General features: G+C 37.7%; 1 protein-coding gene across 5 annotated transcripts in view; it reads right to left on the reverse strand.

Annotated features, from left to right (window-relative positions):
- The window catches only part of LOC149154957 (AUGMIN subunit 3-like), a 690,355-nt gene that overhangs the window by 344,656 nt on the left and 319,572 nt on the right, over positions 1–26,127 (reverse strand). For 4 of the 5 annotated variants that reach the window (XM_089441744.1, XM_089441743.1, XM_089441742.1 and 1 more), the window contains 3 exons: positions 5,811–5,963; positions 4,948–5,059; positions 4,597–4,738 (listed from right to left, as the gene is read on the reverse strand). The exons of the other annotated variant lie outside the window; for it this stretch is intronic. In XM_089441744.1, coding sequence (XP_089297870.1) covers positions 4,597–4,738; positions 4,948–5,059; positions 5,811–5,963 — 407 coding nt within the window. The remainder of the gene's footprint in view (positions 1–4,596; positions 4,739–4,947; positions 5,060–5,810; positions 5,964–26,127) is intronic. 5 annotated transcript variants of the gene reach the window in all.

Raw genomic sequence — 26,127 nt, forward strand, 5'->3', positions numbered from 1 at the left:
TGTCTCTATTTTGCATCGTTGTCTCTTTATGATCTTATTGTTTTCATTGCATTACTATTGAAATCTTTTGTGTATAATTGCTCAATAATATTAGTGGCATAAGATAAACTTTATGAAGATTATTAAGTAGTAATTTATTAGATCAGAAGAATGGTTTCTACTATGCATCATTGTAGAAAATTTCAACATGGTATCAAAGCTTATTAAAGAGCAGCCATTGATGTCACCCCAAGAGACAAGTGTGATGGACTTCACTTTGTGAAGATTCGCACTAGAAGGACAACTGCAGCCTAAGAAGAGAAGCATATCTATCTCAAGAAGCCGAGTTTCGAAGACTAGTTGTTCTAGAAAAGTCGAGTTGCCTCAGGGATAAGGACAAAATAGTTCGTGGGCAATCTGAGGAGGGTCCAATATCCTTAGGCATGTGGAAAGGACCATACAGAACTTAGGAAGAAGGCCAAGGGTCCTTTGTGGGAACCGTGTGCCCTACAGGAAGTGGAAAGGTTGCATAGCAAGCTGAGAGGGGCAGCTAGATAAAGGGTTGAAGGAAGCGCAAACAAGGGGAGTCTTTTATGCAAATAAAGGGGCTAATAGCTAGGTGATGGTTGTTATGATCAGGGAGTTAAGGAGTCTTTATTGATCTATTCGTCTTGGAGTCTTAATGTTTGCATGGTACAAGAGTTGGAAGACTTAAGGTTTGTAAACCTTAGAAAAGACTTGGAGGTTATAACTTGTATTGAAGTTCTGGATGAGAAAGTCCTAGGGCTTGCGGGATGAAATCCTAGACCAAGACATGGAGTGTTGAATACAAGTGGAGTTGGTGTGATGCATACTTGGTTTATCTCCTTAATAGCATGTGGAATGACTTTATGTTGATGCTAGCTTGTTGTTAAGCCTTTGGTGTGGCTAGATAGCTCGATGAATAGCTTGCTAAGCCTAATCCACAAGATGAAGAAACAAAGAAACCTAAGCTTGATGAGATTGCATATGGATTTCATTAAGGAGGAAAGGATCAATAAGAAGTTGACAATTCCGTACAACACTCAACAATTTCTTCCTTAATCAAGAGATAAGTACTTCATATCTTTCTCCCTTAATTATTGTTATTTTTCCTTGGTGAGCCTCTTGTCTTTGTATTTTTTGCTTGGTTATAATTGTTTCTTCCATGGCCTCCTGAATGAGGTTTGCAAGTACATCATGAAGGTTGCCAAGGCAATGATTCTAGCAGCAGATGGCAACATAGGGAAGAACGAAGCAAAATTTGTGGCAAGAGGGTTCTCCTAGTAAGAGGGAGTACAAGGATATTTTTTTTGCTCCAGTCTCCGATGGATAGGTTCTTGTATGGCCTAAGGGCTCAAGCATAGACTCAGTAAGAGTGATTTGTGTTCGAAAGGGAGAAATTGTACAGACCTCCATGATCGTGCCAAATGATCGAAAGAGCTTCTGTTATCAATGGAGCAGGTAGTCAAGCAAAGTGGAAGGAACAACCTTCCAAGAGAATGTCATGGGTTGCAATTGTCAAGATGCTCAAAGACAAAAGGTCTTTAGGAGAAGTATGCACTTATTTGAGGAGACCATGTCAGATAATAGAAGAACTTGCTTACGTGATAGATGGAGCAGCAATAGCAGAAGGACTTGCTTACATGACAGAGAGAAGCAATGGTAGAAGGACTTCCCTACGTGACAGAGAAAGCAGTAGTGGCAGAAGGACTTGCCTACGTTATAGAGAGAGCAGCAGTGGCAAGAGAATCTGCTTCATTGTCTGAGGGAGTTGGTCTTTGAGTTTGAGATGAAAGATCTTGGCCTAACGCATTATTTCTTGGGATTGGAGGTGTGGCAAGGACCTGGTCAAACCTTCCTTGAACAAGAGAAGTACGTTGTTCATATCTTGAAGAGATTCGGCATGATGGACTGCAAGTACATGGCTACACCTATGGTGCCCAATCTAAAGAAGCTAAGTCATTCTGCTTCAAATTTAGATTCGTTGGATACCAAGATGTACAGGCAGTTGATTGGATCCTTGATGTACTTGGTTAACACTAGATCGGATATCTACATTGCAATGAACAGCTTGAGCCAGTTTAAGGTTGACACGAGGCATGTACATTAGGTTGAAGTGAAGCATGTGTCGAGGTACCTACATGGTATAGTTGGATATGGTTTGAGATATGTCTAAGGTGCTAAGTGAGGTTGTAGGCATATACAAATTCAAATTGGGCCAAGAGTGTAGATGGCAGAAAAAGCACCTTAGAGGTGTTGCTTTAGTTTGGGATCAGCTATGGTATCTTATTTTAGCATGAAGCATACTTTTTTCAAACTTTGTATAGTAGAGGCAGAGTATATCACAACCAGTGTCACAAAACGTGAAGCAATTTGGCTTCTGAAACTTCTTACAAGACTATTTGATCAAATATCACTTCATCTGAGACATGGTGCAGGGAGTAGTAGTGGAGCTGCAACACATATCCACAGATGACCAAATTGTTGACATTCTCACCAAGCCTCTATCTAGGGCGAAGTTTTGTATACTTTATAGACAAGCTTGGCGCAATAAAAAAAATCCCTCACTGAAAGGGAGTGATGATGTCTTTACAAGATTGGGCAAACCATCTCTTGAAGCCATAAAGGATTTTGGTCGCGTCATAAAGGACTTTGAGCAGGGGAGATAGATACATTCACATGAGAAGCCAGAGGGACTTGGCTGAGTCATAAAGGAATTTGACCAGAGGTGAATAGCCTAGGGAAATTACAAGATTGGACAGATCTTCTTCTAAGAAGCCAAAAGGGCTTGGCTTGATCATAAAGGACTTTGACCAAAGGAGATAGATGTAATTTGCCTAAGAAGCCATAAAGGATTTTGGTTGAAGGTGAATGGTCCAATGGCAGATTCTCTCCTCAGAAGCGAAAAGGACTTCGCTGAGTCATAAAGGACTTTGACCAAATGAGATTGATACATTTTCCTAAGGAGCCATAAGAGAATTTGGCCACAAGTAAAAGGCCTTGGATACTCACAGTTCCTTCTCCAAAATGGAGTTATCTATAGACATGCATCAACATGGCAAGCTCATGAAGTTTTCTTATGGAGGATAAATTTCAACAAAGGGGAAATCTGTTGCAGCCCAGGAGAATACCTCCTTCGCTAAGAGGGAATGTTGATTTTCTGTAGCATCAGGGGGTATTTTCGCATTACAAAAAGCCTCCTAAATCAGCTTAGAAGAATTATGAAAATTAAAATTCTGTTTCTTGAGCTTCATGTACGCGCAAAAGAGACAAGTTGGCCCCACCATGAAAAGGTGTGTCCCTTGGTCGAAATTCACCCCTTTTGACAAGTATATATACACAATGTGACATTTTCATTTTACCACTCAATCATCTCATCTTCTCTTCTAAGCATCCACACGTGGGAGTAGAAAGAGACCGAATTTCCTGAGATTTGACCAAGTTGACTGTTGACTGCAGTAAAGATCTGACTGCAGGCCAAAGTTGACCACAGGCCGAAGTTGACCGCAGGTCTGAAATTGACTGCAGGCTGAATTTTTTCACTGTTGACCAGTGTTCACTTCTGTATCTTTGGATGGTTTGACCAGCGTTGACTTGCTGCAACTTTAACCAGGTTTGACTGGTGTTTAGAGTCATATTTTGGCACAGATTTCTAGATAATTTTTTGAACTGTAAACCTTGCCGAAGAATAATTTCTCCTAGAAGAAAAATTTCTGGGTTTTCTCCCAAGTTTGGGTTTCCCACGGTAAATTGTGTCTGTTGTCCATGGCTGTCTCTTTATGATCTTACTGTTTTCATTGCATTACTGTTGAAATCTTCTGTGTATAATTGCTTAATAATATCAGCGGCATAAAATAAATTGTATGAAGATTATTAGGAAGTAATTTATCATATCAGAAGATTGGTTTCTACTATGCATCATTGTAGAAAAATTTGACACATTGGTCTGGCTGCCTATCATGCAGAAATTCCACAACTGCGTGACAAGACTGTTACACAAAAGTTGAAGGAAGAAAATTTGCACAATCACAGGAAATCTGAGCAATCAGTGAGATAACATGCCAAAAAATATCAGCAAAATTCTTTGAGTCTGTGAGGAGGAAAATGAAGGCTACTCCATGCTAAGAACTGAAGCGTTTAGCAATTCTAAAGAACACTTGGCAAAACTAAGAAGGAATGAAGTAAGCCCAGGAGGTAGACGATGAACAACTTGCAACTTTAGAGAACACTTTGCAACATAAATGTAAACTCACAAATAATGGTGGTACTAATAAAGAACAAAGTAACCTCAGCAGGTAGAAGATGAAAGACTTGCAGTTGTCAGCAAGCGATTATTTTCTAACAATTGCTTATAAGGATAGTCTCTGGTATATGACTGTCAACTTAACTGTTATACAGCATCTGCTACCTTATCTATCAATGTGGAAATTCAGTAAACATTTTTATTTCATTTTAACGGTGACTTACTTTACAATCAAAGACTGTCTTTCGTAAATACTAATATAAACATATAACAATGCTTCCCAGCTTGGCATCCTTCTTGTCTAACAGATGCAGGAACATATCTCATAAAAATTCTCGCAAACGATAACTCACATATCATTAATACATTTGCGCTTATCCTCTGACAGGGAGTTCTCAAGATCAGATTGAAGTGATTTCAAGTCAGATTGCAGGCTACTAATTTGCTGAACAATGCCAGGTGCTGACACGTACATCAGTGATGCTCCTTGATTATCTTCCAACCAGAAAAATAAGGCAAATGGTCATATAACAAACAGATAAGTATGCAAAATTGTTCTATGCAGCACCATAACAAACAGATAAGTATACTCATGAACAAAAGATGAAATATCCTAGGACATTACATAAAATTTAAATAATAAACATTTGCTAGAATAAGTCGGCATTTTATATGATCAAACCAGCAGACAACTGATCTCATACTTGCATGAATGCTTAAAAGGTCCCTTATTCGATGAAGCAATGTGTCACGGTCATCTACTGCTCCTTGCTCATGTGGTTCAGACCCAGCTTGAATCAATGATAAGCACCGCTCCTGGAAAGCCACATCCAATACAACAAAAAGGAACTGATTAGAAAATTGCATTTTCCACTTCTAAAGATTTTCACCTCCCTAATCTACCTACATTTAAATAAGCCTTTTGGCGATTAACTTCAAACTATTTCCCATAACAATAAAATCGATACTCCCAATGTACAACTTCATTCATAAAACACTAAATGATACTAGTCACCTCAATCATCAATGAACCAAATAGGAACAGAAATTTCAGTGATGCCATAATTTAGGAGCTTTTCTGTCATTGAATGAGAAAGCAATTTAATTTCAGGAGTCAATACCACAAGAGTGTTCTATAGAAAAAATTGCCATAATAAACTAACTTGCTCATGTGCTCAATTCAGTGCCTGTGCTTACCTCAAAGGAAAGAACAGTATAACTGGTTTAAAATTTTACAAGAATCATCGAAGTAGAGTTGCATCACATGTTGAATTTTAAAAGTTCAAAACTTGGAATTTTCAGTTAAAAATGAAAATTAACGCACCCAGGCCACTTCTCTTTCCCAGTGAAATTTATTTCCAGTGGCAATTGAATTGAAAAGTTATATGCTGCTATGGTGCATTCATACATCTTCACACTGAGGCAGCTAAAATTAGACAAATTTTGAGAGCCACCTAGACATGAGTTCTATACAAACTAGCCCATATTCAATTTACACAAAGAAATGCAACCTTGAAGAAGCATGGCTAAATCATCACATGGTAAAAAACATGATATCATTACTCACCACACGTCCTGTTGTCGCCTGCACAAAACCTTGTAGCTCTGCTTCAATAACTCTCAATAATTCATAAGCTCCATTCATAGTTTTCCTTTCCAACTGGCATGTAATTTGCAAAAACTGATGCCGGGCAAGCTGATTAACCAAGTGAGTAATAAACTGCAAAGGTAGACAAATTTTAATCCAATAAGAAAAAGTCAACCCTGAAGGTCCACCCATCTATTTCAATTGTATAATACCTATCCAGTTCCTCAGTTCCATTGATAAATACTACAAATCGTCCAAGGTCTCTTCAATGTTTCCATGAAGTTTGTTAGAATTCCTTTTAAAGATATATCTTTCATAGTTTACAAAGAGATTTATGAGTGAGAAAAAAACAATTTCCGATAGCTTACCACTTAGTAGTAAAATACACAGTATTTCTCCATTTTCAAAATTTATAGTGTTTAATATTATTCATACGCTAGTATTTTTTACTGTTCCTGTGCATTACATACAAAGCTTCAACCCAGAAATCTTAAGAACTTAGAATGGAAATGGACTCTAGAGTGATGAAAAAGAAAACATGAGAAAACTATGGCGATTCTTACAATCTAATATGTGCTGCATTTGTATAACTCAGGAAAACACAATAATCTTCAATGACCAAATAGTGTTCCCCTGTTAGACTTGGATGAAAGAGCCTTACACTTGCTTGTACAACATTGAAGAACTCACTTATGAATTGAGCTTCTATTTGAGAATGGACGTTCTCCCTTATTAGGATACTGCAATTTAATCTTTTGTGGGATCATGTGTATTGGGCATTCTATATCTCATGTTGATTATCTTGTTATTGCCATATTATGGCAATGTGTTTTGCTATGAGCTATGTACAATACCATTAATTCTCACATTGGTAACAGAGTGCAAGGTTAAATAGGAATAAAATGGTGCCTTGTGTGTTTCATAATTAGGTGATAACTAATAATTCCTTTGCTCCATGTGATGATGATACATTTTTTTTTTGTGATGATGATACAACCATAAGTCCTAGTGAAGGCCATGAGGAGAGAGATAGACACATCATTCTTGTCTTCACTTGGGAAGACAGAATGGAGGATTGGGTAAGCATCTGGCATCCAATACTCTTTGAGGATGAATTCGGGCATCCAAAAAAATATTCGTAGAGGACCAATATTCTTTGACTAGGAATCCAAGATAAGAATAGTCCTAGTGGAACACACCCTGAGAAACCAAGTGGGATATGTTCCAGGAGAGACAATGGTGAGGGTGTCAATAAATGATTAGTCTCACTAGCATTGTGCTCGAATCTCGTGGAGAGACAAAGTTGTTAGTCAAGGCCTTGCTATGTGACAATGTTGGTTGATATGATGCTATACAGATGGGTTACCAATCTGATTCTTCTTATGAGAAATTCTTCAGATTGAGAATGACCAAGTACCATTATGAATACCTCCCTAGTTAAGAGGGAGTGTTGCAAAGTGTAACTAGGTTCAGTCTTCATAATGTCATGTAATTGTGATTTTTATGTAAATGATGTAAAGAAGAAAAAAATATTATTGTAATGCTTGCCTCATGGGTTTCATAACCAAGGAATTTTATTTTTAGATGGCTCCCATTGTGAGCCTTTAGGATTTGTTATCTAGTCATAAAAGTCAAAGAGTCAATGTCATGTATGAAGAACCCTTCTTGGGCATGTTACAAATGTATATAAGTCAATAGCATTGTCAAGTAGCCCTCCAAGACAAGCACAAGTTATCCTTCTTCAAGTCGGCTTCAAGATGAAATATAGAACTCATGTCGGCTCACCTAAATTGGAGACACAACTCTTCATATGGTCATGTTGGCTAATATATATGGACATACTACTATAAATAGGCAGCTCGGCCTATTCCACAGTCAAGAAGTTCGATCAACTTTGAAATTTGACGAGAAATTATAGTGACAAGTTTGGATGTCATTTCAAGAAAGAAGCTTAGATAAGGGTACAAAGAATCTCGATCTAATTGCAGAAATCACAATGCAGATTGCAATAGAGACATTAGACACAGTTTCGGTCACATGTCATAGTATGGTTCAGTTCTATTTTAGATGACAAGGTTCGGTATTATCACAGAAAGGTCTCTCTATTTTGGTGTCATTACAGATAAGTAAAGACACAGTTTCGGTGCTATCTCGACTTCAGTACCACCACAAGAAGCATCTTGGATAGGAGATGATCTCAGTGCTACCACAGAAAGAGGGCCACAATGCAACTTGGTGACATGACAGTGATGAGGTCTCAAGGATACTATAGTGAGAGGTGTTGACCACTACGTGTCAACGACCCATAGCAGTACACTCCCTTTTTTCACAAAAGGGTAGCACTTGATCGTCGTGTCCATGCCATTCGACTATCATCATCAGCGTAATCATGTTATATTGTAAACCCAATCTGCATGTGTAAATTGTAAATAATAGATTATCTGTGTCATGTATGTAATTGCCTAAGTAAGCCTAATTTTAGTGATGATCTACATTCTGGAAGGTTTTTTGTCCCACCAATCCATGATCGGCAAAGCTTTCCTTTAGCCTAACCCCAAAGCCGGAATGGATTTCGTCATTAGAATCTTAGGGGAGTCCTAGTGTGCTAGATCGAGTCTATGTAAAAGTGATTTGGGAATAATCCTAACTATTTGGTTAGGTAATTTTATTACAAATTGCTTGATCTGCTAAATTATACTTATGTTGCAGAACTAGGTACTCTGTGAGGGTCTATATCAAATGGGTTTTCCCCCTTGAGATGTAAAAATGTAAAAATCATGATGTAAAATGTCTTGAGGGTTAGAAAAATAACTTATCCGAGAACATTTGATTCTCGATGCTTTTACGACATTCATCTTTCATCTTTCTCATCTCTCATTCGAGCCAGCAAAGTTAACATTTTTTGGCGTCGCTGCCGCGGATAGAGTTTTTCTATCCTTGGTCCTCACGACATTAATCTTTTCAATCATCTCATCTTTTCTGCCATTCATTAGCCTGTCAAACGGCCAACATTTCCTAGCGTCACTTGATCTCTTCATCGCCCTAGCTTTCGTCATCTTGTTAATCGTTTCATCTGCACATTTAGCACCTCTCGGTTCGTTTCTTGTTTGGGTGGCGACTCCATTTCTTTTCATTTATTTTTTCTCAGACAAGAAGCCCTCCCTTATATCTAATTGTTGTTGTCTTTTGGATCCTAGAGTTAGATTCATGTTCAAGTGGCGACTCCACTTCTTTCATCCCTTGAATTTCTTGAGCAGAGGTCTCTCTCTATCATCCGTTTGGTCCCTCATTATTCATTATGGACTATTCATTTACCCTGTGTCATTTTACTAATGTTCTCCATGATATTCTGGAAGTGGCCATTCATAAATTGTCTTTGTTCTCGGGAGGTGATTCATTCGCTGTTAGAAAGCATCTATGCAAGTTTTCTCATATAATGCTCATATATTGTAGTTCTCCCCAATATGATCATGAAGATGTCAAAATGCGTTTATTTGCCTTTTCTTCAGAGGGTGATGCTTTGAATTGGTTTAATAATTGTTCTGAAGATTCTTTCACTTATTTACAAGACATCATTCATGCTTTTAAAGATAGATATGTTTATCAAGATACCTCGCCTTGTACCCCTAAAATTATGCAACAGAATGAAAATGATCCTGTGAAGGGTCCAGCCGTCGATGAAAGATTTCAAGACAATTCTCCATATCAGAATGTGCCATCCACTTGCACCATTACAGATCAAATCCATGATAGTGGAAAAGCAGGGACAAATTGTCAAATCAATGTCGACAATGAAAGGGAAAATCAAAAGCAAATTATAGAGGAATTAATGCGGCTGGTAAAAAATATGGAGATTAATCAAGAAAAATTTGTAACTGATTACGTCAATGATATGAGAACTTTAAACACCCACCTGGAAAAGCGAGATAAGGAGGTTGAAACCATGAAAGATAATCATGATAGGGAAATTAATTCTATGCAAAACAAGTTATTAACTATGGATGAAGAGATGACCATCATGACATTCGATTATAATAATCAGTTGGCTACCATGCAAGCAAATCATAAGAAAGAGATAAACTCTATGCAACATTGCTTGATGACCATAAAAGCAAAGAATGACAAAGTAATAAAAGATATGGAAGCTAGTCAGATATGTCTTCAAAATAATTTATTGAGCATGGAGGAAGACCATGCCAGGGAAATCAATGCTATGAAGGTTGAACACTCTAACCAGATGGATGCCATAACAATACAGGTACAGAAATTTCAGCATCAGTCAGAGGATGAAAGAAACAAGGAGATGTCAATAGATCAGAAGCCTCCTTATCTGCTGCAACAAGCTCCATCTTATTATGAGGAGGTCATTGGTTCCATTGAAAAATGGTTAATTGAAGGTGACCCGAATAAAACAAAAAACGATAAAGATCATATGCAAAACAAAGAAAGACATGTCACGCATATCTTACATACTTCATCTGAGAGTTTTGAAGCAAAACGTTCCACATTATCAGTGATACAGCCTGCCACAAAGAAAAAACGCAAGAGAAAGAGAGCAAGAAAGCGATTTGATGCATCAGATGACCGTAAGAAGCTTGATTTCGGGTAGGAAAAAGTCCTACCATATGCAAAATTGGACATGGCACATCTGAGAAGCAACTGACAGATTTGCCTGAAAGCAAGCAAATGCTCAGTATACACTATATTGAACGCATCTGATGCCATGGGGCATCCTCTGTATTTCTAACCCTACTCCTTGTCTTTTCAGCATTTCATTTCTGTTTTAGGATTAGATTTACTTTTCATGTTACTAAATAGTTAATAAATGAAGAGCTTATATCTTTCATGTGCTTAATGTTCTATGATGATTTTTGGATGGATGCTACTTATGTTTTGTTGTGTGTTGCATGGATGCAAATTCTGGATTCTCACATTCCTACAACGCAGCAACGTGTCCCCAAGTAGAGCCAAATGTTAACCACTACGTGTCAACGACCCATAGCAGTACACTCCCTTTTTTCGCAAAGGGTAGCGCTTGATCATCGTGTCCGTGCCATTCGACTATCATCATCAGCCTAATCATGTTATATTGTAAACCCAATCTGCATGTGTAAATTGTAAATAATCTCAGCAGATCTCTGTCATGTATGTAATTGCCTAGGTAAGCCTAATTTTCTAGTGATGATCTACATTCCGCAAAGGTTTTTTGTCTCACCGATCCATGATCGGCAAAGTTTTCCTTCAGCCTAACCCCAAAGCCGGAATGGATTTTGTCATTAGAATCTTAGGGAAGTCCTAGTGTGCTAGATCAAATCTATGTAAAAGTGATTTGGAAATAATCCTAACTATTTGGTTAGGTTATATTATTACAAATTGCTTGATCTGCTAGATTATATTTGTGTCGTAGAACTGGGTAGTCTGTGAGGGTCTATATCAAATGGGTTTTCCCCCTTGAGATGTAAAAATGTAAAAATCATGATGTAAAATGTCTTGAGGGTTAGAAAAATAATTTATCCCCTCATAGGTCCTAGGTCCTAGTTAAATTTAAATTTTCCAAAGGTAAAATTCGTGGATCCTTTAAAAAAATTAAATCTTAACTGGTCCAGGGACTAAGATTATTTGATTATTTTGTTAAATTTTATGTCTTAGGTCCCTGGGGTTAAGTAAAAGTCAAAGTTTTGAGGAAATAAATGCAAAATTTTAATTTTTTGAATTTATTAAATATATTTAATTGAAAAATTCGAAATTTCCTCAATATTTAAAATTTCGACGGATGAGATTAAAAGAAATTTTGATCTTCATCGACGGTCGAAATCACTTTGACAAGGATCACTCAAACTAGCCGTTGGGAAATTTTTCTTTAAATAGGAGGTCAGTTGTCAATTGAGAGGATTTGATCTTTGAGTTGTGTGCTAAGGAAAGCTCTCTTGTAATCGTTTTTCATGTTCAAATAAAGAAAGACTTTGGGGTTAATCTCTGCTGGTGTTACTCTTCGAGAAAATGTTGTAAGATGTTTTATTTTCTTGCATAGAATTACTTTCACCGATTGATGTTAGCTTATTGAAGAGTGATTTTAAGCATAGATATCTTGTTTGGTCACTGGGGTTTGAATGATAGTTTAATTTCTGAATATAATGGCAGATATCTCCATTAGATATGAATACTATTGTCGTTTTCTCTCTCTATCTTAATGGTTGAATTAAGTTGTGCAGGAAATCCTTGATTTTGAGATCATCGGGTGTTCGGGAAGTCTTCAGTTGGACTAGCCAACTCCCGGATAGCATTTTCTAAAGAGCCCAGCTGGTTTTGATCTCGAGCTTATCATTAGAACTTTTGTTGTGGATGCATGGAGGGTTTTCTGAAGCACCTCATCATCTTAAATTCAAAATTTTAAAAAAAATGTGTGAGATAATGACAAATCTGGCTGCTTAGAGCCTTTAACTTGTGGATATTGTAATTATTTAGCTGGTTTTTAGGGTTTTTAGTTTTGTCCTTACATATATTGTTTCTGGGGAATTTTTATCATTGTAGGTTGCAGATCTGAAGGTGAGATTCAATCTCAAAGCTAGATCTAGGACCTGGAGGGTAAGATCTGGCCTCAGAACCAGTTTTTTGTGGGTGTACAGTTCTGTTGCTCGGGGTTTCATTGTGTTGCAGGAAAAAATTTCGAATTTTTTTTACATACTGTGTTAAGCTCTCGCTGCACCCATAGAATCCCTATTTCTTATTTGGCTGCCATACCCAACATTGCAATATGTTGCCCACGTTGGCCTCAATCTGCAAAAGTGTGATCTCAGAACGTTGCCATACTCCCATCTGTTTGCAGCCCTCCATAACCCATAAAACCCTTCTACGCAGCTCTTCCCATCTCAGTTTTTTCCCTTACCTCTGCGTTTTCCCTTACTTCTACATATCCTCTGCCAAGCTATGGCCCTTATTCCCTAATCTCCATCATCGAACCCATCTTCTCCACGCCCAAGCAATTCCTTTTCTCTCCCATGCAATTTTCTCTCCATGCAATCCCATTCCCCATCGTAGCTCCCTATGCTGCCTCCAAACGCATTTTTGACTCCTCTGTGTTGAAATTTGGTACCGGAGGACAAGTGGTTCCTTAAGGCTTTGATCTTTGGCCTAGGAAAAAGTGTCCAAAAGAATTTAATTTTTCTCCTAAAGTAACTTTATAATTTTTATAAAGTTAAATCTAATTTAAAAGTGACTTTAAGTAATAAAGTTATTAAGTCTAATTTTAAAGTGACTTTTATAAAGTCAATGAAAAATTAGAAAGGAAAAGTGACTTTGGAAATAAATGACTAAGTGGGTCTTTATTAAAGTGGGGTGAATTAAAAAATAAAAAGTGAGATTTAAATGAGCATTTAATCTCAGCCTTAGATCTCAATCTATTTCAGCCATTGGATTTAGGGATCACCCAAAAGTCACTTGGATCACCCAAAAGTCACTTGGGGTTAGATTAAAGGAGGAAAATGAGGAAAAGGTCATTCATTCTTTCATGAGCAGATTGGGAGAAGGAGAGCAAGAGAGCAAGAGAGATTTCTGAGCAGGGAGGAGAAGGAGACAGCAGCTTGGCACACATTCCAAGGCAGCAGTTGAGCAGATTTGTACAGCTGGTTCAGCACACAGTGAAAGGCAGATTTTGGCACGATTTTCGAGGAGTGGTTTGCACAAAAATCGAGGAGCAGTTTGCTAATTTTTCTGCATGCAAAATGAGGGTCGTACGGCGCATTTATTGCAGGTCGTACAATGCATTTATTGCAGTCTATACAGTGCATTTAATGTTGGCCGTACAGTAGCATTTAATGTTGAAAGTGGTCACGAAAATCGAGGAGGCCGTACAGCATTTATTGTTGTCCTATTTGCTGTAATTTCCAGTTTGTTGTGAGGCATGGGAAAAGAGATAAGTTGTAAATTTGCTTGCTGATTTTTTTTGCTGAATATTTCTCACTGTGAAAAAGGCATTTTTAGAAATAAAGAAGAGCTCTCGAACTGGTTTTCCCCAAGAGTTGTAGGGGGTTTTTCCAGGGTCAAGTTGACCAAAAATCTCAGTGTTTAAATGTGTTTTAATGGCTGTTTATTATTGTTGATTTTTAATTCTGCAATTTCCAGCATTCTGGAAAATTTCCAGCATTCTGGAAAATTTCCAGAATTTGTGTTTTCAGCAATATTTATTTTTTCCAGCTTGTTGAATGTATGGTTATAGGAAAAGGCATTTAACTACATGGGAGAAATAAGGAGAAACTGAAAACCGGGGTGGGAAAACAAAGATTTTTACACTGTGCTTTTCTTTTCACCTGCAATACACCTGAATCTTTCTCTCCCAACGATGTGTCCTTCTCCTTGCTACCGCTACCCTGCTCTTTTCACTACAAACTCGTCAAAGCTGCGCTCGCTGCCCTCCTCCCGTCGATCACCTGAATACAATACACACACCAAGAAATTACAAAATTTCATTTCGTTTTAATTTTTATGCATACGTAGGGTTAGCATAGGTATGTTGTTTATTTCTATTTTTATGCGTCTGTTTTAGTTTTAGGCTAGGGTGTGTATAATAGTATATTTAATTATTCACTTTAAGTTTCACTCTAATAAATTTTAGTTTAGATATTTATTTTTTTTTTGGTTTTAGGTTAGGCTATATTAAAATTTTCGACTTTCTATTTTCGTTTAGATTTCGATTTTGTTTTATGTATTATTTACTAGTTTTAACATAAAAAATTCGGTTTTGTTTTTGAATTTTTCTTTTATTTTGAGTTGTTTTTTTTAGTTTACTGGTTTCAGTTTTGTATTTAAAAAATCTAAAAAATATATATAACAATTAAAAAAATTTAAAAATCCCAAAAGCATAATGCGGTTTTTTTAGGTTTTTATTTAGTTTTATAATTTAGTCATTTTTCTTTATGATTTTGATTTATATTTAAAGGAGAATTTTTATGGTATTAATATTTGTCAATTTTCTATAGTTAAATGTGCTCAAATTTCTATCTGGAGTTTAACTATTGGAAAGTGATAAATTTCCTAGATTTGGAATTTCAAGCATAAATCATTTTAAATTCTAGGTTGTTAGCTTTTAACTTCCGTGGCTGATTAATGTATCTATATTTATTGAAATTTAATTGCTAAGGCATTGTGCATCTGATCATCATTACTTGAATCATTTAATGTTCATTACATGCTAGATACTTTGCAAATATTTTCAAGCGATTGTTGAAGAGGTTTTATATCTCTGTTTCCTAAGCAGCAACAGCAAACCAATTACTTGGTGCGAGATCATTAACTCCATAAGGCACTGGTATTAATTATTTTTAAACAAATTCTAAGTCTCGCTAAGCCTTAATCAAATATTCGATTGCTTCGTTGTGTCTCCTGAACTGGCTGATTCACAATTGGTTCTCTTTTATCCCATAGGGTCTACCACCCTTAGCCTGCTATAGGGAGACGGCTTAAACGGAGAGATCGGGGATCAGGGTGACATCCCCCTGTCTGAGCATTGTCGTGGTGTCTAGACACTCTGTGCGACAACAAGAGGATCTCGGTGCCATGACAGAGGTGAGATAATGATCTCGGTGCAAAACACAGTGACATGGATCCTAGTATGCTAACACAATGAGAGGAAGAACAAACATGGATGACTTGATCGAAGAATCTCTGAAGGAAGAATACTGATTGTCAAGAGAACTTGTGTCTTGGTCTTGGGGTGGCAAATTGGTCAAGGGTCTTGGTTTTGGTATTCGTCAATTGGAATCTCTATAAGAAGAATTTGTGTGGGTTTTCCTCCCAAAGAGTGAGAGGTTTTGGCCCTGGCTGATAGCCTACATTCTATGTCTCTTTTCTATTTATGTTCATGAATTGGTAGTTGTTTGATGAAGAAGAACACTAATAACCTAAGTAAAAGAAGATCCTAATCTAAAGAAGTAAAAAGCACTCACAAGCAGTTCCTAATTGAAGAGAAATCACTTAATACTTGATGTCCTAGATTTTTCAACATAGAGAAGTAGAAGAAGTCTGCTAGTTGAGGTATGTTTTTGTGTTCTTCAATGATTGATGTCTCGCTAGTGGAGGAAGGTCTAGGTTTGGGACAGTTTATTGGGCGACTTAAGTACAGGTCTGAGTGTTATTAGAAGTTGCCTTATTGTGCCCTAAGTACTGCCTCTTGCAAGGGCCGAAAATTTGCGGTAATTGGCAATTGCAGGAGGGCCGAAATTTCTGCGTCAGATCAGGTAGAGCGAATTTCTAGATTAGATTGGGATGCTTGACTTGGAGGGGAAGATCAGGTTTGACCATAGGTCTAGGTGTGTCTCTTGTTGAGCAAAAGAATTTCTTTATTGGAAGGTTGTTGGGTTTTTCCCCCTGGTGGGTTTTCCCAAGGTAAATCTTGTTTTCTCTTATGCATTGTGATCTCTATTATTCTATTGTTCTTGTATGGTTGAATTTCTGAAGTATAATTCTTGAATGATATATTGGAATACTTTAAAAGAAGATCTACATCAAAAGTAATTATCAGTGTTTCATAAATATTGTGCTATTCTATATTGCACTTAGAAAATCAACACTTCCCTCATTACTCTCCTCTCCCTCCTGACCCTCAATCCATGTTTACCCATACTTCCTCCCTATATTATGTTTCCATACAATCCATCATCCACATTACCCAACCAACCACCCTCCCCCCACTCTCCATTCATTCTCCAATCAAGATATTTGAGAGATTGTTTAGATGATGAATACAGGTAAAGCAGTTGATGAGGAAGGGTTCCAACCAGAGATTTTCAAGCAGGGTCATCATGCCAGGGATAACCACCTATCCAACTTGTACAACCATGTAGTCTGTGAGAGATTTCCAAAGTCTTGGTCACATCACATTATCCACCTGATTCACAAATCAGGTTGTAGAATGGGTGCCAACAACTACAAGACAATCATGGTAGGCCACACATTCTCTAAACTTTATGCTACAAAGACCATAGGCCATATCCTTGTGCTTTAGCCCAGTATTAAGGAGGCATGACATTGCTCTTCGAAACTTTATTAATGTTATGTGGACTTTCAAAAAGCTTTTGACTTTGTCCCCTGCGAGACCTTATTCCAGAGATTTAGAGATAGTGGTATATATGATAACTTATTGACAACTATAATACTTTAATAGCAGTGGCCCTTTCATATAGGGTAGTAATTTCTATATTCAGGCTTCTGTGATCCATAATGAATTAAGCAAAGTCTTTTAGTAGAAATCACACAAGAGAAATTTTTGGCGACACGTTTCGAACCAACAACTGTGGTTCATCATCAGGACTAGATGAAGAGGCAAACCATGGCAAAGGTTTAGATAGAGAGCAATGTAGAGACATAATTTCAAGTAACGACTATATTTGAACAATAATATTTAAAATATGATATTAGACAGACGCAGGGCTAGAGGGAGCCACGCAGAGGTCAGCAGCGCTGACGCTGGGTTCAGAAGAACTGCTGAAGAATTTATCTATCTATGGGTAAGACAGTTTGGCACCCTGTTGTACTAGAAATTGTTGAATAATAAAATCCTCCCTTGCTACACCGGTTTTCCTACATTGGATTTTTCTGGGGACATTAGTCCAAAATATCTGTGTCAATGTGTTGATTCTTGTGCATATGTCTGTTTTTGTATTACGGTGTGATATCTGCAACAATATTTATTTCAATGTTTACTGAAGTGATTTCATGAATAACTTATGGTGGAATAAGTAGGAAAAGTAAATCAGTTACTGCAGCAATAGAATTTTCACAGTTGGAGCCTGGGAGATTGAAGAGCAGTGCCTTCATCTAGGGTTGGTGCCCTATATTGTTAATTTTAGGTAAGTTCTATGCTTAGAGCAATTTATTTCAATTTTCACAGTTAGCTCAATATCTTTTCCAGATTAGCAATCACATCAACATTAAAGTAAACTGCAAATAGAACATAAACATAAATTGCAGAAGACAAGAGGACACAAGATGTGGCACTAGCCAGGGACAAACCCCAATGTGGGGAAACCCTTGATCAATTCTTCTAATATGTTCTTCAATAGTTCAGCAGAGAGAGAGAGATAGTACGTTAACAACAAAAGTCAACACTTTGACTTATCTAGATAAGAACATAGATCATCTCTAAGAAGATGATACATGAGATCAGTTGAAGACATGCGGCTTCAATTGATTCTCCAAGGTGACTCCTTCACCTATCATTGTGTTGCATTTCATCATCATGTTGCACCTCACCGCGCTACACCATGCTACACCCATCATCACTATGTTGCATCTCATCATGCTTCATTAATCATGACTGTACCCATCACTGTACTGCATTATGTGCCATCGTTGCACCATGTTGCCATACTGACCTATGTGTAGGTTGCACCTTGCTTGCTTGTTGTCCCTTGTTTGCTTGTTGTCCTTAGCATGCTTGTTGTCCTCAACATGTTTGTTGTTGCATGCTAGATGTCCCTTGCATGCTAGCTGTAACGTTGCATACTTAGTGTATTTGCTGTAAGTACCATACAATTATCCCAATGTTAGTTAGTTGTCCATTGCACGCTACTCTCCTTCGGAGACAAATGCTCCCGCTGTTCAGGCAGTTCCCGGCTGTTTCGGCAGTTCCGGTTGTTCTCGGCAGTTTCGGCAGTTCCCAACAGTTCTTGCAGTTTCTGCTTCTACCCTCTACATCAGCTTTCCCAGCTGTTTCGGCAGTTCCCGACAGTTCTTGCTTCTGCCCTCTGCGTCAGCTTTCCCGGTTGTTCTGGCTTCTGCCCTCTGCGTCAACTTTCCCGGCAGTTCCGGCTTTTGCCCTCTGTGTCGGCTTTCCCCACTGTTCCAGCAGTTCCGGCTATTCCAAGCAATTCCGACTTCTGCCCTCTGTGTCAGCTTTCCCGGCAGTTCCTACAGTTCCCGGCAATTTCGGTTGTTCCGGCAGTGCTCGACAGTTCCGACTGTTATGGCTTTTGCCCTTTTCGTCAGCTTTTCCGGCAGTTCCAACAGTTCCCGGCAGTTCCTGCTATTCCCGACAGTTCCGACTATTCCCGGCAGTTCCGGTTGTTCCAGCTTCTGCCCTCTGCGTCAACTTTCCCGGCTGTTCCGGCAGTTCTGGCAATTCCGGATATTCCCGGCAGTTCTGGCTTTTGCCCTCTGCATCAACTTTCCCAGCAATTCCAACAGTTCCCGGCAATTCTGGTTGTTCCGGCAGTTCCGACTTCTACCCTCTGGATTAGGGCAGCGATATCCCTTAGGATCTCTCCTCCTACTAAAACCCAAAGACAAGTAGAGAGGAAGAGATCCCAAGTGTGTTGAAATGACTTGAAGGCCACCTATATTTATAATAAAATGTTGAGCACAAGTGGGGTTTATTTGGTTGTTGGCCGACCTTGACGAATTGTCCCATAACACAAATAAATTCATATCTCCATGAATACTTAACGGAATTGGATGATCTTTAGATCAATCGTACACCTCTCAATGAGAGGGATCCAAGAAAAATATCAGCTTCCATTAATAATATGACCCACATGGAGTTTGGCCCTAGTTTTCAATTTTAACATATATACATTGTACTTTATTTATTGTGAAAAAGAAATTAATAAAATCATTTATTCTTATTGTTCGTTTTGTGTTCTAAATATAAATGATCTAACTGGTAAAAGTAACAATTGAAAATAAATACGGATTCACCCCCCTCTCAGTATTTCCAACAACTGGTATCCAGATCTAGTACCTTCACTCAAAGCCTAACAGCTTGAAGGTTGATCATTAGAACACAAATGGTGAAGCCAAGGAAGAAAGTCTCCAATCCTCCTAAAGATGTGTCTCCCTCAACCACCGAAATTGAAGTCAATCAATTTGTGAAGGCTCTGTTGTCGCGCGAATTGGCACGACAACGCTCAGACCGGGGGCTGTCACTCTGATCCCCGATCCCTCCGTTTAAGCCTGTCTCCCGCGGCTAAGGGGGGTAGACCCTGTCCCCAAGATGTTGACCACTACTGGGCAACTACCCATGCAGTACACCCCCCTTTTCTTTGCAAAAAGGGGCAGCACCTGATCAGTGTTTCCGTACCATCCTGCAGTCATCAGCAGCTTGATCATTTTGATTGTAAACCCAGTCTGCATGTATGAATTGTAAATAATCTTAGCAGACATGAGTCGTGTATGTGTATTGCCTAGGTGGACCTAGCTTTCTAGTGGTAATCTACGTCCCGGAAGGTTTTTCGTCTCACCGATCCATGGATCGACAGAGTTTTCCTTCAAACCTGACCCCAAAGCCAGGATGGATTTTGTCATTAGAACTTTAGGAGAATCCTAGTGTGTTGATCTGCTAGATTATAGTTGTGTCGCAGAACTGGGTGTTTTGTGAGGGTCTGTATTAAGTGGGTTTGTCCCCTTGAGATGTAAATTGTAAAAAGTCATCATGAAATGTGTCTTGAGGGTTGAAAATGTTTTAAATCCCCTCGTGAGTCCTAAGTCCTAGGTCCTAGGTGATGTTTCCGAAGGCTTAGTTCGATGATCCATTTTAAAATAAATTAAGAAATTAAAAAATGAATAAAAATAATAAAATAATAAAATAAATAAAAATTAAAAAATGAAATAAATAAAAAATAATAAAAAATTTTAAAATTTTAAAATTTTAAAAATAAAATAAAATAATAAATAATAAAAAATTTAAAAATTTAAAAATTTAAAAAATAAAATAAAATAATATTTTAAGTGAATAAATCGACGGATGAGATCAAGAGATGTCTTGATCCTCATCAACGGTCGAGATCATTTCTACATGGATCATTCGAACTAGCCGTTGGGATCATTTCCTTTATATAGGGTCTTAAGTAGTCATTTCAGATTCATTGGATCTGTGAGTCAGATACTGAAGAAGCTCTCTTGTAAATCTGTTTCTGGTTAATAAAAGAAGACTTTGGGGTCCATATCTTGCTGGTGTTACTCTCTTAAAATGCTGTGAGATTGTTTCATTTTCTGCATATGTTATTTTCAGACGTTAATAATAGCTTTTTGTAGAACATTGTGAGCACAGGTATTTTGTTCACTTGCTGGGGTTTGGGTGCTGTTAGAGTTTCTGAAGTAATGGCAGGTATCTCCATTACTTCCTGAGATCTAGCAGCATTTTTGCCCTCTTTATTGACAGTTGTTTTGAGCTGTGCAGAAAACATCATTGAAGGAAATTTTGTGGCCGTTCGGGGAAGTTCTCGGCTGAACCAGCCAACTCCCGCAAGCATTTTCTACTGAGCCCAGTTGGATTTGATCCTGGGTTTATCATTCAGTTTATTTTTTAATTTGCATGAGATATTTTCTGAAGTTTTTCACAGTGACAATCTGAAATTTCTTTTCTTTAAAGTATTTCTGTGCTTACTGCTGAAATCTGGCTGTTAAGGGGCCAAATTTGTACATTAATCAGCTGTTTTAGGGTTTCAATTTTTTATGATCTAGGGTTTCAATTTTAGTTTTGCTTAGATCAGGTTTACTTAGGGTTTTGAATTTGTTTTTATGTACATACTATTTTTTGGGGTGATTTCAGGTGGCAGAAGCAAACACCAAATATCGATCTGAGGGCACATGACACAGTTTCGCTGCTCCCTCCTATTCCATCACTAGCTGCATCGTTTTGCAATCAGTTGGCGAGACACAGTCGTTGTGCAATACCCTTGAGAAAGTTTGATAGGCGTAACAAAGCCAGGCCATCACATGTATGCATCAGGCAAAGTCTCACATGAAACAGTCCAATTACTCAGCAAATGCCAGCAGACATCCTGTGTGTTGTAATGAGTAACTTTGGAAGCTATAAATCTGTATGCCTGTCCGTCGAAGTGCATCCGTGAGCAAGGAAAATGAGTTTTCATTACGCCAGCCTCCAAGCTCCGGTGATCAGTTGACTCTCGTGCGTTTTCTGGCATCATCATTGTGCTTTAATATGGATTCAGCAAGGGTATGATAAGCACGTTTTGGAGCTGCAGACCATGAACCTATCTCAAATCGGCACCCGCAACAAACGATTTGCGTCTCTCCTTTCACGCGTTCGGTCAGTTTTTCGTTTATACTGAGCAAGGGTTACGGTACCTTCTGTGTTGGCTATGATCTATTACCTTTTACCTTTCCATTCGCAAACTTTCAGGTGAACTGGTTCAGTTTCTTTCCCTGCCGCCGTCGAGTTCCAGACATAGGTTCCGCTCTCTTTTTTTTTTTGATATGCATATCGTTTTGATTAGGTTTAGATTTAGTTCTGTTTTATATTTAAATTAGTTTCTAGATTTAAGTATGGTATCGATTTTAAATTTTTAGACTTTAGTTTATTTCTGTAGATTCTAAATTTTGTTTTATATTTTAATTAATGTTTATGTATATACCTTTTAGATTTAGATTTTAGATTAAGCTTTAAAATTTTAGATTTTATTTAATAAGCAAAATTTGAAAATCGTATTTAGACTTTCATTTTTTTTATTTTTTTATTTTTATATAGATTAGGTTTAGATTTAAATTTTTTTATAGTTTTTTGATTTAAAATAGATTTTAGATTTAGGCTTTCATTTGAATGTTTTAGTTTAGAATTTTTTAGATTTAGATTTAGATATAAAATAAAAAAAAAGGGATTTATTTTTATTTTGGTTTAGTCTAAATTTTTATTTATAGTTTAGTTTTAGATTAACTTTTTAGATTTTTATTTTTAGTTTTTTTTATTAAAAAAAAAAAAAAAAAATTGGAAAATTCTCTTCGTCAGATCCAGTCATTTTCGGGAATTGTCGTATCTTTATGCTGAGATCTAAATTTTCAAGTCGAGATGCGAAATTGATATCTAGTTAATGATTTACGATTCTCGTGGTGTTTTAAGGCATTCATCTTTTCAAAATTTTCAGTTGCTGGATATCGTTTTGGTCATTCTAAGAGCATTGTGATTTAGCTGATGACAAATGATTGCTGTTCACGATTCATATTTTTATATCATTTAACACGTAATCGTTTCTACACCAATCTCTTAAGGCACTGGTCTGCTCAATTAATTAAATCATTTTAGTGCTTATCTTGATCGTGTCTCGTGTCTCCCACCCGACTGTTTGGCAGTTGGTCCTCATCATCTCACAGGGACTACCCCCCTTAGCCGCGGGAGACAGGCTTAAACGGAGGGATCGGGGATCAGAGTGACAGCCCCCGGTCTGAGCGTTGTCGTGCCAATCCGCGCGACAACATTTTTTGGCGCCGTTGCCGGGGACTTTGTTTTCTAGGCATTTCATCATCTTTTCATCATTTCATCTGTCTATCATTCGTTTGAGCCGGCAACGACAACATTTTTTGGCGCCGTTGCCGGGGATAGAGTTTTTCTGTCCTTGGTGTTTCAACATCTTTTCATCATTCATCGTTCATCTGTCTGTCATTCGTTTGAGCCGGCAACGACAACATTTTTTGGCGCCGTTGCCGGGGACTTTGTTTTCTCGGCATTTCAACGACTTTTCATCATTCATCGTTCATCTTTCTATCATTCGTTTGAGCCGGCAACGCCAACATTTTTTGGCATCGTTGCCGGGGACTTTGTTTTCTCGGCGTTTCAACGACAATCACCTTTCTCATTTTTATCCTTTCATCTGGCTCGGCAATGCCAACATTTTTTGGCGCCGTTGCCGAGGACAGAGTTTTTCTGTTCCTAGAGTTTCATCGACATTCACCTTCTCATCTTTTTCATCTCTCATTTGAGCTGGCAGATTCGACCTTTGGGATTATCATTTGGATCTTTCATTACCTTATTTTTCGTCACATCATCAGTATCTCTTCGGTTTGTTTCTTGTTTGGGTGGCGACTCCACTTTCTCATTTTTCCCAGACAAGAAGCTTTCCTCATATCTGCTTGTGGTTACTTTTTGGATCCTAGAATCAGATTCATTGTTCAAGTGGCGACTCCACTTCTTTCATCTCTTGATTTTCTTGAGCAGAGATCTAGTTCTATCATTCATCTAATCCCTTATCATTCATCATGGATTATTCATTTAAGCCATGTCGTTTTACTAAACGTCTCCATGATTTTCCGGAAGATGCCATTCCTAAGTTACCTATTTTCTCGGGTGGTGATCCAATCGCTGTTAGAAGGCATCTAGTCTTGTTTACCCGCATCATGATCATATACTGTAGATCCCCTCAGTTTAATCATGAAGATATCAAAATGCGCCTATTTGTCCTTTCTTTAGAAGATGATGCTTTGAATTGGTTTAACAATTTTCCAAAGGAATCTTTCACTTCTTTAGAAGACATTGTCGATGCTTTTAAAAATAGATATGGTTATCCAAACAGCTTGCCTTCTGCCTCTAAAATTGTGCAACAGAATGAAAGTAATTTGATAAGAGGTCCAGCTGAAAGATCCCAAGACGACTCTTCATATCAGAATGTGTCATCCACCGAAAATATTGCAGATCAAGCTCATGATAGTGAAAAATCAGGGACAAATGACAATGAAAGGGAAGAGCAAAAACAAATTTTACGAGATCTAATGATGCTGGTAAAAAATATGGAAAGCAATCAAACTAATTATGTCAATGATGTGAAAACTTTATGCACCCACCTGGAAAAACGTAATAGGGAGATTGAGGTCACGCAAAATCAGCATGCTAAAGAAATTGAGGCCATGAAAACTAAATATGAAACAGAAATTGGAAACATGCATAGCAAGATGTCAGTCTTAGAGGAAAATATGGTGACCATGAAAGCTGATCATGATAGGGAAATTGACTCTATGCAAAACAAGTTACTAACTATGGAAGAGGAAATGACTATCATGACGTTCAATCATAATAATCAGTTGGTTCACATGCAAGCGAATCACAAAGAAGAAATAAATTCCATACAGCATTGCTTGATGAACATAAAGGAAGAAAATGTTAAAGTAATAAAAGATATGCAAGAACACCATGTCAGACAAATCAATGCTATAAAGGTTGAACATTCTAGACAGATGGATGCCATTAGAATACAGGTTCAAAGGTTTCAGCAATTGGAAGATGTAAAAAACCAGGTGACATCAATAGATCAGGAGCCTTCTCATGTGCTGCAACAAGCTCCATCTTATTATGAGGAGGTCATTGGTTCAATTGAAAGATGGTTGATTGAAGGTGATCCAGATAAGCTTAAAAACGATAAAAATCAGATGCAAGACACAAAAAGACTTAGCATGCATATCTTACACACTTCATCTGATAGTTTTGAAACAGAAAGTACCAGATCATCAGTAATTCAACCTTACCAGAAAGAAAAAACGTAAGAGAAAGAAAATAAGAAGAAGATTTGATGAATCAGACGGCCGTGAGCAGCTTGATTTTCGGATAGGAAAGAGTCCTACCATATGCAAAATTGGACATGGCACATCCGACAAGCAGCCGACAGATTTGCCTGAAAGCAGGCAAATGCTCAGTATGCACTATATTGAACACATCTGATGTCGTAGGGCATCCTTTGTATCGTATTTCTAACCCTACTCCTTGTTTTTTTCCGCATTTTTGTTTCTGCTTTAGATAATTAATAAATGAAGAGCTTTTATCTTTATTGTGCTTAATGTATATGATGATTTTGGATGGACGCTACTTATTTTTGTGTTGTATGGATGCAGATTCTGGATTCTCACATTCCTACAGTGCAGCAACGTGTCCCCAAGTAGAGCCAGATGTTGACCACTACTGGTCAACTACCCATGCAGTACACCCCCCTTTTCTTTGCAAAAAGGGGCAGCACCTGATCAGCGTTTCCGTACCATCCTGCAGTCATCAGCAGCTTGATCATTTTGATTGTAAACCCAGTCTGCATGTATGAATTGTAAATAATCTTAGCAGACATGAGTCGTGTATGTGTATTGCCTAGGTGGACCTAACTTTCTAGTGGTAATCTACGTCCCGGAAGGTTTTTCGTCTCACCGATCCATGGATCGGCAGAGTTTTCCTTCAAACCTGACCCCAAAGCCGGGATGGATTTTGTCATTAGAACTTTAGGAGAATCCTAGTGTGTTGATCTGCTAGATTATAGTTGTGTCGCAGAACTGGGTGTTTTGTGAGGGTCTGTATTAAGTGGGTTTGTCCCCTTGAGATGTAAATTGTAAAAACTCATCATGAAATGTGTCTTGAGGGTTGAAAATGTTTTAAATCCCCTCGTGAGTCCTAAGTCCTAGGTCCTAGGTGATGTTTCCGAAGGCTTAGTTCGATGATCCATTTTAAAATAAATTAAGAAATTAAAAAATGAATAAAAATAATAAAATAATAAAATAAATAAAAATTAAAAAATGAAATAAATAAAAAATAATAAAAAAT

The sequence above is a fragment of the Pinus tabuliformis genome, chromosome 9, assembly GCF_031772625.1.
Source record: "Pinus tabuliformis cultivar Carrire ecotype Pingquan chromosome 9, CPIR1, whole genome shotgun sequence".
NCBI classification, from domain to species: Eukaryota; Viridiplantae; Streptophyta; class Pinopsida; order Pinales; family Pinaceae; genus Pinus; species Pinus tabuliformis.